The 14180-nt window shown below is 49.1% G+C and overlaps 3 protein-coding genes across 4 annotated transcripts in view; 1 reads left to right on the top strand and 2 right to left on the bottom strand.

The window, feature by feature from the left end:
- The first annotated feature begins 353 nt into the window (after positions 1 to 353).
- Positions 354 to 3808, top strand: MRPL40 (mitochondrial ribosomal protein L40). Its single transcript, XM_081122653.1, has 5 exons — positions 354 to 461; positions 831 to 981; positions 1332 to 1415; positions 2362 to 2520; positions 3371 to 3808. The coding sequence occupies exons 2-5, from the start codon at positions 929 to 931 to the stop codon at positions 3693 to 3695; spliced, it is 621 nt and encodes a 206-aa protein (XP_080978779.1). The 5' UTR covers positions 354 to 461; positions 831 to 928; the 3' UTR covers positions 3696 to 3808.
- On the bottom strand, positions 2468 to 8751 carry LOC308549682 (synaptic plasticity regulator PANTS). Of its 2 annotated transcripts, none has more exons than XM_081122655.1 (3): positions 8568 to 8751; positions 8256 to 8423; positions 2468 to 5448 (listed from the first exon to the last, which is right to left on the bottom strand). In XM_081122655.1, exons 1-3 carry the CDS (start codon positions 8589 to 8591, stop codon positions 5320 to 5322), a joined length of 321 nt encoding a protein of 106 aa, XP_080978781.1. In that variant the 5' UTR covers positions 8592 to 8751; the 3' UTR covers positions 2468 to 5319. The 2 variants fall into 2 exon arrangements, with proteins under 2 accessions (XP_080978781.1, XP_080978780.1); XM_081122654.1 differs by having other exon boundaries at positions 3916 to 5448; positions 8179 to 8423; positions 8568 to 8723.
- Positions 8752 to 10274: 1523 nt separating this feature from the next.
- UFD1 (ubiquitin recognition factor in ER associated degradation 1) overlaps positions 10275 to 14180 on the bottom strand; it is a 68319-nt gene continuing 64413 nt past the window's right edge. The window contains exon 13 of the mRNA XM_081122848.1: positions 10275 to 11262. Within this exon, the coding sequence (XP_080978974.1) occupies positions 11188 to 11262 (75 nt within the window). The 3' untranslated portion in view covers positions 10275 to 11187. The remainder of the gene's footprint in view (positions 11263 to 14180) is intronic.

Here is a 14180-nt window from a genome sequence, read left to right as displayed (position 1 = left end):
CCGGGCAACGCCGGAAGTCACGGCGCGCACCTGCCAAATCGCCCCGGCGGGAAACCGCTCCCCGCGCGGACGGGGCCGCCCAGGCTCCTCTGCGGGCAGGGGCAGCGCAGGGCTGCTCCGCTTCGGGTGCCAGCCCTGGCGCAGCGGCGGACGAGGGGGAGGGTTGGCTGGGACCTCCACGGAAGAGCGGGGCCTCGATTTGCAGCCCAGGCCAGCCGTGCCAGACAGGGTCGGAGTACCGTTGACCGCCTCTCTCTAGCTCTACAGCGCTGGTTACCAGTCCGACAAATTAACTAGCTTCCGTCACTCATCAACACGCGTTTACTGAGCATCTCGCGAGCGCCAGGCCACGTGCGGGCGCCCGGGTACAGCCGCCGGCAGGCGGGCGGCCGCGGTCCCGAGCTTGAACGAATGCAGGGGATAACCCAGCCCCGGGGAGGGTCACGGTGGAAGCCGAGGCGGTGTGTTTATTGGAAGATCGGGACCGTTTTCACAGATGGGGGCACTTAGAACTGTAATAGAGGGACATTCCTTTGGCCACTCCGGCTGCACTGTGGAGTCTTGGCTTTAGCAAGGGTGCGAGCCGACTAGGTGGGGTAGTGACGTGCGGGACGGAGTCGAGAGAAAGAGAGAGAGAAAGAGAGAGAGAAAGAGAGAGAGAAAGAGAGAGAGAGAGGGAGGGAGGGAGGGAGGGAGGGAGGGAGGGAGGGAGGGAGGAACCACACCCGCGCCTGGGGCAGGGCCAGGCGAGATCCAGCCCACCGTTGGGGGCGTGCTCGCACGCCGCTGCTACGGCCGGGCGGGACCAAACGTGACCTAGTCCTCCGTAGCTCGCGCCCCAGGTCGGAACGCTAGCGTGCGAATCGACGGGACGGCCGGACCACCGAGGTGCGCGCCCGGAAGCAGCCGGTCGGCTGCCTTTGGAGCCATGGCCGCCACCGTGCTGAGAGCTATCTCGCGCGCTCTACGTTCGCCGTGCTGGTGAGTGTGGACCTCTGACCGTTCGCGGGGTGTTTGGGGCGCGTGAGGGACAATCCGCACCGGCTGCCCCCGGCCTCGCCTGCGCTCTCTCCCCGGCCGCCCTGTCCACGGATACCTAAGGACTAAGCGGGCTGATCCCACCTCTTCCAGTTGGTAAAAATCCGAGGACTCGGGCGAGCAGAGACTCTGCCCAACTGCTCTCTGATCTGAATGGGGGATTTTGTAAAATCTCCCACATTGACCTTGCTGTCACATCTAGTAGTTACAAGTAAATTAGGTTTTGAGGGCATTGCAAATTTTTGTTGTTTAGTGGGGAGAATCAGATATTTATATACACTCATCTCTTTCAGGCCTCTGGGAATTTGGCAGACACAGATTAGAAACACCCACCAGCGAGCTTCATTGTTGTCTTTCTGGGAACTCATTCCCATGAGGTAAACTCAAATGTGGGTCTGAACTCTTTGGAGGTGTCAGCGGGAGATAGATGTGTTGAACAGAACAAATCACTACGTTTTGGTTTGCAAAATTAATAGCCTACAAAATTTCTCAGTTAAATTTAGGCAGATGTTTTTCTTCCTTTTCAACATTCTCTGGAATACTGCTGTGTGTGTAATCAGAAAACAAGTATTAAATGTAGAAGTAGTTTAAATAAAATTTAATTAGCTTTGAATGGATCTTGTGGTTTTTAAAGGGCAAAACATGAACTGTTCTCCATGGGTCTTCCATTTCTGACTCCCTGGATAAGTGGGGGGAGGTATGAGGACTAGTTTTTCCACCTGGAACTCTGGATGCTTTCTAGGACTTGATTCAAGAAATGTGGTCTTGATGCTAGAGGACTTGACTATTCTTAATACTAAATTATCACCATAGATGTGTTCCTGAGAGTAAATCAGACGTTTGTGAATGCTCTAGGATGGGCTCACTGAAGAAATCCCCAAAACTAGGGACATGCCAGTCATTTTTATTATGCTCTCTTTTAAGTCTTACTGAAATCATTTTTATAAGTCACAGGTCCATTCAAGATGTGAGTAACTGGCTTCTAACTCATCAATTTGGTATTTTCACTTTTCAGTGCAATGCCAAGGCACACCTGAACTCCAGCACTAAAGATGAGCACTTCCCTTTAATTTATACCCCGAAGCCCCATGAAGCTTTTTCACCCTTTCCTGGGTTGACAGTGCCTACACAGTTCTCACAAGGACTCTGGGGTGGAGGCCATCCATCTCCCTGCCACTTTCAGCTTACGAGGCAGGACCATTCACAGTTCATTCCCCAGTGGAGAGCTCAGTACAAGTTTGGGGTACTTTACATAGTGCCATGTCTCTCAGCATGTTTGTGAAACTGAAAAGGAAAATTTTTAATGTTTGCTTTATCTATTAGAGCAGAACCTCTGCGAAAGAAGAAGAAGGTAGATCCTAAAAAAGACCAAGCTGTAAAGGACCGTTTGAAAAAGAGGATCCGAAAACTAGAAAAGGCTAGCCAGGAGCTAATTCCCATTGAAGATTTTATTACACCTGTGAGGTTCTTGGATCAAGTGAGGTAAGAGTCCTGTAGGGTTGAGGTCCTCAGGACAAAGCAGTTCCATCACCTAAAGGTACTTCTACCTGTAGTTCACACCAGTGATGGGAAGGGGTAAGTAGGCTTGGGCTGACTTGGCCCTGGGCTGAGTCCTTTTCTCGTGTCTCCTGAGAGTTGAAAAGCATTCCTGTGTGGTGCTCTTGAATGGCTGAATGTGGGAAAGAAACTCAGAATTGTTCGATAAGCCAGGCCAGATGCTTGAGTGAGTTCGTATCAGCACTGCTCAAAAGTTCATATTGTTGCTCTTTTGCAAGAGAAGTTGTAGTTGTCACAACTTGGGCCTTGGGTCTGCAGGCCTTGTCCATCCTGATGGTAGAAAACTCTTAGCCTCTTGCTTTGTGATGCAAAAGCTCATAGCTAGGATGTTATGTGCAGAGTTGGCATCTTTTAAGTGTACTATTTATAAAGTAGCACCTTGCCATACAAGTGGGACACAGCAGGTGTCTTTTGGTACTCCAGGTCTGATATAGGCTCTTGACTCCCTGGAATTTTGGTGTCCGTTTTCATTATACCATTTCACTTTTCTCCGAAGTCACCTCTCACCAAAGGTCGTCTTTGCCTGGGAAAGAGGAAGTGCTATCATAGCCTTCTCAGAGGATCACTGTCTCTAATCTCCATGTAAAGCAAATGGCACTGGTTCTTAGTGTCAATTGCGGCTGTTGCCACATTCAACATCCCATTCCTTAATTTGTCCTAAATTCCAACTGTGTCTGGCATGGAGGGTGCTTGGGCCATATGCAGTCACCGAGACTTGTTGGTCAGTGAGGTCAGTGCTCCTCAGCTTCACACCTTTGGATTTGTGTGTTCCCAGACAGCGGCCTCAGGTAGAGCTCTCCTTTGAGGAGGCTGAGCGGAGAGCTTTGCTTCTGAAGAAGTGGTCCCTGTACAAGCAGCGAGAGCATGAGATGGAGAGGGAAGCCATCAAGTCCATGCTTGAGGCCCAGCAGGAAGCTCTGCAGGAACTACAACTCACGTCCAAGGAGCTCCATATGGAGGCTATCAAGCGGGACCCCAGTCTGTTCCCCTTTGAGAGAGAAGGGCCAGATTACACACCACCGATCTCCAACTATCAGCCCCCTGAAGGCAGGTACCATGATATCACCAAGGTGTACACACAGGTGGAGTTCAAAAGATAGAGCTGCAGGCAGCTATCTGAACATGCTACCCTTGACAGCCAGAACCACCAGAGCTCAAGCCTGTTTGTCACAGAGTTAGGCATGCTGAGAATAAATGTAAGTTTAATCAAGTGTCTCTTTGTCTGTTAGAGTCATAATTAATTCACCTGAGGATGGATGGGGGTGAGATATGCTGCCCTTTTTTTTTAAATTTACTTTTTTACTTTAATTGTTTACACTATTACAGGTGTCCCCCCCATCCCTCTCCACTCCCCAGGTACTGGAGAGAGGATGACTAAGCGATGACCATTTCCACCCCAGTAAAAAGGAAGAGTCCAGTCCTGTGGGGCAGATGACCCTAGCAGGAGGCACAAAATGACCGCAATAAACAAAGGTGAAGGATGTGTAGGCTGTGTGTACAGGTGGGGCAGACAGAACACATGAACTTCCTCACATCATCAGGACACCAACTTAGCATTTTAAGCTGGGGAGGGGGACTGAAGAGAGTGGAGCAAGCCAGAGACACATTAATTAACAAAGTTGCTGTGTCCCACAGGAGGGTGGGACACCTGGGGCTGAGGACTCCTTTGAATTGCTGTTACTCTGGGATGGTGACTGTATTAGTGTGCTGGGGCTGCCAGAACAAAATGCCACAGACTTCATGACTGAAAGACATTTCTCACAATTCTGGAAGCTAGACCTCCCAAGACTGAGGTACCAGCAGGGTTGGTTTCTCTGAAGGCCTCTGTCCTTGGCCTGTAGATGGCCACCTATTCGCTGTGTCCTCACATGGCAGTATTGGATTATGGCCCACCCTAATGACCTCATGTTAACACTGTCCAAGTACATCATATGCAGAATTTAACAATCTCAATGACTAAACTGTTGATTTAATTTTCAGCTTCTATTTGGAATCTAATGTGTAAAATGGCTTTTCACATATTCCACATTTTCTAAAAATTTTGAGGGCAGCAGACCAAAATTCCATATGTCCTGGGCTTGGGTTTTTTCAGCTAAGAGTCCATGAACCCTTTTTATGCAAGATGGTTTATTCTGTAGCTGTGTGCATTTCTTAAAAACCAGAATCTCACTTCCTATGAACCTAGAAGGTGCAGCGTGCTGGTCCAGAGGTATGCCCAACCTGTGTCTGCAGAGGAACTGAGTGAGTGGGCCATAGCCAAATGTGAGCACCAGTGGCTGGCGATGCATGGTCATCACCAAACCAGGGCCAGATAAGGTGTTCATGGCGCACAACCATTTAGTTACCTCTATAGGTCCACTTTGGTCAGGGCCACTACTCAAGAGTTTACCTGAGAATTCTAGACCTTAGGATAGCCATCTCCTGTGCTACTGCCCCTGGCAGGGGAACATGAGACAGCCCAACCTGGCTGCCCACAGCAATCTGCAATGGTGCTTGCCTTCTTGGAAGCTGTGCAAGTGGGCAAAGGTGTCTTCCAGAGCATGGCAGCAGTGGGGCACCCTGAATGCCGGTGAGGGTGGGCAAGTAGCGTTGGAGATGTCAAGCTCCATGTTCTAAGCCAGGCAGAAGCTCCCAGGTACTGGAATGTTTGGGCCAGTCAGAGTCCTTAGGTGATGCAATAGCCCCACTTGAAACAGTCCGGAGGAAGCCGTGCAGGGGTGCTTGTCACTCGTCTTTCTCCTCCTGCGGTAGAGGGAGATGCCAGTCTGCAGGAGGGCTCTGCCGCAGGGTCCACACTAGGGTGTGCTTTCTTGCAGCCTGGACTCTCCCACGCTCGCTGTTACAGAGGGATTGCTGTGCAAGGAAGACCCCAGTCACTTCCCACCTCACATGGCCCTTGTACCTCCCTCCTCCTCAGCAGCCTCCCAAACAGCGTATGGTACACACCATTGCGAAACTGCTTCCATCTATTACATCTTGGTAGCTGTTCCATATTAGCACACACATCTAGATCATGCTTTCTCCCAAGCTACCATGAAAAACAATTGACCCTTGAACAACATGGGTTAGAGGTGACAACCCACCACACAGTTGAAAATCTGTATAACTTAAGTTGGCCCTCTGCACAAGTGGATTCCCAACTGTGGGTGGAAAGTACAGCTGACCTTTGAACGACACAGGTTTGAACAGCGCAGGTCCACTTAAAAATCCACAGTAAGTGGAGGCACACAGTTCAAGCCTATGTTGTTCAAGGGTCAACTGTACTGTGTAGATCACCATAATTTGAGGACATTTAAAAAATATCTTCTCCTGGGTCTCAAGGCTTGATGCCTTTGGTTGGCCTAATCAGATTCACCTCCTAAGGCTGGCTGGTGGCTGAGCTGGAAGAAGAGATGAGAGTCTGAAAGAGGCCAGAGGGAGGAAGATCAGGCAAGGGAGCCCTGGACAGGTGAGGAGTCCAGACCACAGATGCTACTCTCCTCAAAATAAACACAGGGCAGTTCATCACAAATGTCACAGGGCCCTTTGGTAGGTGTCAGGGTCTATGCTGGCCTCTTTACACATATTAATTCCACCTTCTCAGTCATCTTAAGTTCTGTCGTCTCAAGTAGATGTTTTTGTTCTTGTTTAAAAAGTGATCAGAAATGCAAAGTAGAATATGAAAGACTCCCAGACCTCCATCCCCGAGGTGAAGTTAACAGCTTCCCCAACACAATTTTAGGCCTAAAATTTTAGAGCCATCACATGTTTCCCTAAAGATGGAATAACTTCTACCGGCTAGTTTATACTTCTTGCATTTTTCACTGAGGCATTTTTCCAAGCCAGGATACGTTACTATCTATTCTTTAATCCTCACCTGTGGATATGTTTTTCCATTGCTTTACAGAGAGAGTGGAAGAGAGAGAGAAAGAAACATCAATGTGAGAGAGACACACTGATTGGCTGCCTCCTGCACGCGCCCCGACCCGACTCGGCCAGGGATCAAGCCTGAAACCAAGGTATGTGCCCTTGGCTGGAATCAAACCCAGGACCCTTTAGTCCTCGGGCCGATGCTCTAACAACTGAGCCAAACCAGGTAGGGCTATCTATTCTTTTTAATGGCTACGTAATGCTCCACTGTGTGGAAGAAGTTATTTGGTCAAATGTCTATTAGTGGAATTTAGGACACTTTCAGTGTTTGCACTATCACAGTGACAAAATAGAATTTTCAATGTTTAACTGTGCTCCATTACCCAATTATTTCCCTAGGATAAACTTCCAGAAGTAAAACTGGGGTCAATGGATATGCATTTGACATTTAGACAATCAGAACACCTCACACTCCACCAAAATGCACAAGGACCCCTGACCCTCCAAACCCCTATCAACACTTCTGACATTCTGCCAGGCAGAAACCACCTACTGTAGTTTTAACTTTCATACCAGGCCATTAGGTCTTCTTTTTAAATGAATTCCTTCTTCATGTCCTTTGCCTACTTTTCTACTCTGAAATCATCCCCGTTTTTCTTACTGATATAAGAGCTCATACATATGTAAAGATTACTAATCTCTTTGTTAATCCTCACCCGAGGAAACTTTTTCCATTGATTTTTTAGAGAGAGTGGAAGGGAGGGGAAGAGACAGACACATCAACTGGTTGCCTCCCAAACGCGCCCCAACCCAACTGGGCCAGGGATCAAGCCTGCAACCGAGGTATGTGCCCTTGACCGGAATACAACTGGAAACCCTTCAGTCCACGCTCTAACCACTGAGCCAAACCGGCTAGGGCACTAATCTCTTGCCACATAGGCTGTGAGTTATCTTTTCCACTTTTTGGACTTAACTTACTATGAATCTGTCACATTTTCTTTTACACCATAGCTTGGTTTCTACATCAGTTTGTCTGTTTCAATAATAACATACATGTAACAATGTTGAAGCAGTCGTCAGTCAGTCCCGCAGGCTCCCCTTCCCCAGGCACTCCCCATGAGCACTGCACCCTCACAGCTTCTCTCCATCGCCCTACCCACAAAAGCTCCAAGGCACCACTGTAGTCTAAACTAGACTGTAGGTGCTAGGAGGGCAGGTACTCTGTTCTCATCCCTCCTGTATCCCCAACAGTGTCCAACGTGACAGGTATCGGCTGAATGCATGGACAACTAGAACCACCTCCTTACTGGTTGGTCTCTGTGCCCTTGAATAATGGACTCTCCCACTCTGGCAGCCAGGCTGGTGTTTTAAAGGTATAAAACAAATCATGCTTCCCACACTTTTTAAAGGCCCACCAGGTCCCCGGTACCTCTCCAGCCTCATACCCTACCCCTCACCAGCCCACCCTCCTTCTGCTCCAAGCACCCGGACCTTGTTCTTCAGGGAAACCCCCGGGACAGGGTGAAGGCTGCTAAGGCTGGTTCCTGGTCTTCCAGGACTCAGCAATATCACCTCTTTTGAAGATCAGCTGACAACCCTAACACTGTTGGGGGGCCCTTCCTTTCTTCCCAAACCACTTTCCACTCCCCTTTTTGTCTTTTAGTGTCAGAAAACCCAGTTGATAGGCTAATTTTTGGTATTTCTCGAAAGAAAGCAAGCACAAAGTCCCGGGACCTGGAACGCGGGGACGGGTGGCCGGTGCACTCGGCCGCCCCAGCGGCTCCGCGCCACCCCCGGCTTCCCGGGCGCACCTGGGCCTCCGCGCTGCGGCGCTCCTCCCACTCGCGGCAGCTGTCCAGGTCGCGTCGCCATTGCTCGCAGGCGGGCCGCTCGCCGTGGACGTAGTAGTGGTGCAGGAAGTGCCCCGCGCTGCGGCAGAGCTTCCACTCGGCGCGGTAGGCTTCGCAGGGGCGCGGCGGCTGCGGCGAGACGTGCGTTTCAGTTGGAAGCCGCCGCGCCGCCCGCCCCGGAGCCCCAACCTGAACCCTCCCCGGGAGAGACCGCGGTTAAGCGGGTCACACGGCCCGACGAGGCTCCGGCGGGTCCCCGGCGCCCGCACTTACCCGCCAGCCGCCGCCGTCGGCCATGTCACGGCGAGCACCTCGCTCCCGTCCCCCTCAGCCCGCTGACCAATGGAGCTCGGTTCAGCCGGCACCGCGTGAGAAACCGAGGAACTCGGCGATATGACGATTTAAATCCACGCCACCTCCTTGGCACGCGCCAATGAGCAGGACGTCCGGGCGGGGCGGCCAATAACAGCCGGGGCGGGGCGCAGGCGGGGGGCGGGGCCCAGGAAGCGCGGGGCGGGGCGCGTGCCCGCAGCGCAGGAAGCTCCCGCCCAGCCGCGCAGCCACCGGCGGAGGGGGGCGTCCGCCCTGGCTGGGAAGGATGCCCGGGCTGCGCCCCACGTTAAGTTGGCTGTTTGCGAAACCACGCGGGTCCGGCCAGTTCTTTTTAGCGACTGTTATTTTCAAAAATCTCAAAGATCGGATTTACTGTCCTAAGCACATACTGTGCAGTAACTGCCGCGAAGCCGCCGAGTCTACTGCTGTAGTGTCCATCCGAGGATTGAGATGAACTCACAAAATAACCCGGGTTGGCTGGGCGTGAGGTGTGTTGGGTGTAGGGTATCTAGGGTGCGGGATAACCTCCGGAGAGAGCTCAGGCTGGAAGTGGAGGCGAGAAGGGCATTCTGCGCAGAGGCAGGGTGGTCAAAGGCATGGAGGCTGTGAGTGGCATGGGGTACAAGTCCCGGGGCAGCTTGTATATTTGATTAGGAGTGAAAGCTTTATGGAGACAGAAAGCCCTGCAATACCAATGCAATGGTTCTCCAACTTATGCACACCGAATCATGTGCTGGGGAGCCCCTTACAATGCAGTTGTTGGGCCCCTCTATGATTAAGACTGGGTCAGATGTCCTACAGGTGGTTCAGAAAGCTCTAATTTTATGAGTCCTGCCAAGTTGGCTCACAGACCAAGCTTGGAGAAGACACTGTGACAATAAGGCTGTGGGCCAGGGTACAGCAATGACGACCAGGACTTTTGCTCCAGGTGACCCCACTATGTCACCAGGAGACCCATTATTGGGGTACACCCCTGGCACAGGCAGGGGAGTGTGCCTCCAGCAAAAGAACAGAACTGATTTCATTACATACACAGTAGATGATGCCTAAGGGAGACAAAAACCCAGGGCCAGCTTCTTTGTTTATTATGCATTAAAAGACAGTATGTCAGGCAATGTGATTTTGTCTATGGAGGCTGCCTACCCACCGAAGGCTCTACTTCTGCTAGTGAAGCTGAGACCCCTTAAGTGAAGAGTCAGGTAGGTCACAGTGGTACTTCATGCCCTCTGAAACCACATCCATCACCAGTGGTGTTGTTTTGGGTCACAGGGCCCAGTCCTGGTTATCATGAGAGTCTTCAATGCTCATTCTCTGAGGATATATGGGTGGACCCTGGGGCTGTTGTCCTGGAGTGGTGCATCCTCTCTTCTCAGTGTTGGGCTTCTGAACTTTGATCAGAGAAGGACCCCTCTGCCTACAAGCAGGAGGAGACCTGATACAGGGAGAGACCCTGGTGGGCCTGACCATCCCCACCCCAGAGGTCAGAGAGCCTTGTTTTTCCCTACATTGTCCAGGAGACACCCCCCCCCCCCCCCAGCTCTTTTCTAACAGCAGGATGGAATCGAGGGTCACCTGCAAGCAGGTCTTCCTCCAACTCCTGGTCAGTGGCCCAAACATCAATCTATATTGACACCTAATCAAAATTTAGAGGCAATCCAGGTTTTAGTCATTCCATTTTTATTTGAAATTCTTAATTTAGAATTATTTTCAAGCAAAAGATTAAAATAATTGGATTAACATGTCAAAAGGTCTTACTTTATAGAAAGTGAGGATCTGAGACCAATAAAAAATAGGCAAGCCAGCAGAACCTTGGATAATTTAGTACATTAAACTGGGAGTAGGGGATAGGGAAGGAGAGAACCGTATCTTTAGCTTTCATTTACTCTAATACTCACATATGTGTTCACCATGAAGTTTTGTGGGTTTTTCCCCCCACAGAATAGATTCATTAAGGAGCCAATTATTTCCAAATGAAAACTAAAAGTAGAAATGCTTTCAGATCAGGTTTTCCTTCTGAGGAATGGTTCTTTGGGGGGGGGGGGGAGTAAAATAAAAATAGAAAAACCTATCCTCAAACTACTTAAATTGTAGCCAGAGTGATGGAATAACCACTATTTATAGAGCACAAATCTATTTAGACCACTTTTCTCTAGGTCAAAGGCAACATCTAAGCCACAGACCCACAAAAAGAAAAGATAAATAAAAAAAGAGAACACCACAAGTTAGAGCAATTCAATCCCCTCCATCGATTTTTATCAGGAACTGGGGAACTCTGCTCCTGCTGAAGCAGTGGGAGTGCTCCCAAGGGCTGAAAGCAAGAAGTGGAGAGGAGGCCCCCTATGGGATCTCAGAGACAGCTTTCTTTCCCCAATTCAAGTACATAACCACAAAGTCCTGCTGTCCCAATTCCAGGTTAAACTAGACAATTCTCAGCTAACTCTAAATGAACCTAAAGTGACAGAGCATCCTCTGCGACAATCTCATCCCTGTCAGAGGCAGTAACTAAAAGCCATTATGTTGCAATTGATTATTTTATTTTCCAATCAGTAACAGTCCCAACTTAAGGCTTTCTTCCCTTTTTACGCAATGACTGTCCTTCTCCAGAGAAAGCAACGAATCTGCCTCCAACTTCATCCTGTGTGAAGAAAAATACTATTTTCAGAAACTTCTTGGAGGTTTATAGAAAATGCTTTATTCTGTTGACTCATGTACCATCCACCCATTTTCCTTACTTCCTCATTATTCATAGTCAGAAATGTCTTTAAAATATAAATATAAATCATAATCAACTGAATTGAAAACATGACCACACAATCACAACTATGTGTCTACCACAGCCTTTATTCTCAGGGTGAAATGTATATCTTTTTGTGGAAGCATTACATTTTTTATGTAAAAACTATAAAATATACCCCCAAATGAAAAGTCACATGTAACTCCACTACCCCAAAAAACATTTCCAGTTACTTTTCGGTATATGCTTATATAAACTTTTCATACTTAATTCCCAAGTCTGAAGTCAATGAATTTCTTATCTAATACATTCTAAAATCTATGGAAATTCCATCATGTAGTAGAGGCAGTCTTCTACCACTGGATATCACTTCCAGGTTTGCAGTATTTTAAATTGCTGTGGTGGGCAGCCTAAAGTGTTTGCACACAGCTCTGACATTTCCTACAAGCTGAATTCCTCAGTAAGCTATTCTCCCACCAGCAGAAAGAAGGCTTGTTTTTTCTAAACCCTCAAAAACAGGTATCTTTCATGTGTTTGTATTGCTAGTCAGCCTATAGAAGATAAAGATTCTGAGCTCCCAAACACACATGTAAATGTGAGTCATCCAGTCTTCCCTTTCTGCAGAACCTTCTGTTTGCCCTGCTGTCCATAACAGGTCTGCCTTCTTTCTTCTGCATAAATTTAATCACAGCAGGCATCCCAACAACTTCATCTGCTTGAGGAAGGTGTCTCCTGATGTCTTCCAGCTGCCCTTCCTAGACTGACCATTCTCTCAGTGCTGTACCTGGCCATGGGACCCCTGTTCCCCAGATCTAAGGCTTTCTTATTTCTACCTTATTTTTTTCATTTTAGTGGGGTACATCTTCCAGCAGCTTCCTGAGAAAGGGTGCATGAGGACTATCTTTTTGTAATATCTCAAGTATCCCAAAGTACCTTGTTTTTGCTCTCTCATGTTTCAGTGATAAGGCTGGTTGGTGTTGGGTTGCTCTGGCTGCCATAACAAGGTACCATAGACTGGGGGACTTAACCAAAATGTGTTTTCTCATTGTCTGGAGGCCAGACATCCTAGATAAAGGTGTTGATAGGTTTGGTTTCTCCTGAGGCCCCTCTCCTTGCCTTCTTGCCGTGTCCTCACTTGGTTTTCCCTATGAGCATCCAAATTTCCTCTTCTTATAAGGGCACCAGTCAGATTGGATCAGGGGCCCATCCTAATGGCCTCACATTCACCTAGTTACCTCTGTAAAGGCCTTAACTCCAAATACAGTCACATTCTGAGGTACGGAAGGGTTAGGGCTTTAACATAGGAAAGGGGGTGGGGTGGTTGCACAACGCAGCCCATAAGATTTGGGTACAGAATTTTTGAAAAGCTTCCTCTCAGAACTTTGAAGACTCGGCTCCATTATCTCCTAGCTTACTATGTCTGGCTGAGATGATGCGATTCTTGACCTATGGTAGAACCTCTTTCCTCCTGGAAGCTTCAGAATCGTTTCTTTGCCTCAATGTTGGGTTATTTTCATTCACCGTGCTGGATTCTCAGTGGGCCTTCTGACCTGCAAACTTGTGCCCTTCCATATGGAGCAATCATTTCCCTGATGGTTTCTCCCTTTTTGGTGTCTCCAATCTCTTCCAAGAACTCCAATGATTTGGATGTCAGCACTGTAAACCTTCTGACTATGGTCTTCACTACGGGGTGAGCTGGCTGGGACCTTCCCTGGGGCTTGTCAGACTATCCATAGAAAGCTCCTCCAACAAACCTGCTGCGTCTGGGAGCTGAGCAGGGGAAGGACACCAAGGGTGGCAATATTCAGGATGCAAACTGCCACTCATGCTCTCTTTTATCCACTGTGCTGATGACCCCAAGCCAGGGTCTTTCCATGGTGCCTTTTCCTGGCAATAGGAAGGGCTGCTGCAGTTCTAACTGCCTTGTGAAATATTCTCCATCTTTAGCCCCTCTTTTTCAGAGGTGCCCTTTGACAGCTCTACCACCTAAACCAAGCTATGGCCCGCTCAGTATGCAGCTTAATCTATTAGGTCAGTTACCACTTATCTTTTTGCTTGGGGGCTTCCAAAGTGGTGCTGCAGTTGTCCTCTTCACTGTCTTTATTACCTTATTTCCTTGTACCACAGCTTTAGTGTATCTACAACAGTGGCATCACAAGTCAGTCTGAAAGACTCCCCATGCTGAAGCCTCTATGCCTGAGTTAGCAAGACCGGCCTATAGCTGGCAAAGACCTGGAAAGGGCCTCAAGGAGGACTCAAAAGGTGAGGTATGATCATGGGGATCACATTTGCTTGTCTTAGAATGTGTTCCCAACAGTGTGTTGAGAACATTAAGGCTAGGAGGGGCTGTGAGTGGAGCCGGGATGTGCAGACAGCATAGTGGTCTCTATCCCCAACCACCCAAAGGCTACAGGGGAGTTCAGTGATCAGAGGGGCCTGTACTTGGAAATTGGCCAGTGACTGGTCCCATCTGGCAGCCCACCATGAACAGGCTCACAGCACATCTGCTACCCCTAGCACCCAAGAGACCGAGCCTATGAGAAAAGGAACCAGGAAAGTGGTGGGTCTGAGTGCTGGTGTTCTAGAAATACACAGCACACACAGCCACAGCTGCTGGGTTGGGTGAGTAACCAGTAGCAGGGTGTGCTGGATTTTCTGAGTCAGTTTCCAGCACCTGGAAGAAGGGCCCATAGGCAGAACCTCTTCTTTTACCAACACCTCCTGTCCTCATCTGCACCCTTTCATTCTTGTCACATGGGAACTCTAGAGCCGAAGGAGGCCACTCTCATCTGGTCTCAGTGGAGGCTGTTTATGGAGTG

The sequence above is a fragment of the Miniopterus schreibersii genome (assembly GCF_964146895.1).
Source record: "Miniopterus schreibersii genome assembly, chromosome: 20".
In the NCBI taxonomy this organism is placed as follows: Eukaryota; Metazoa; Chordata; class Mammalia; order Chiroptera; family Miniopteridae; genus Miniopterus; species Miniopterus schreibersii.
Note: the sequence above shows the minus strand (reverse complement) of the source record. Positions and strands in the feature narration are given on the sequence as shown.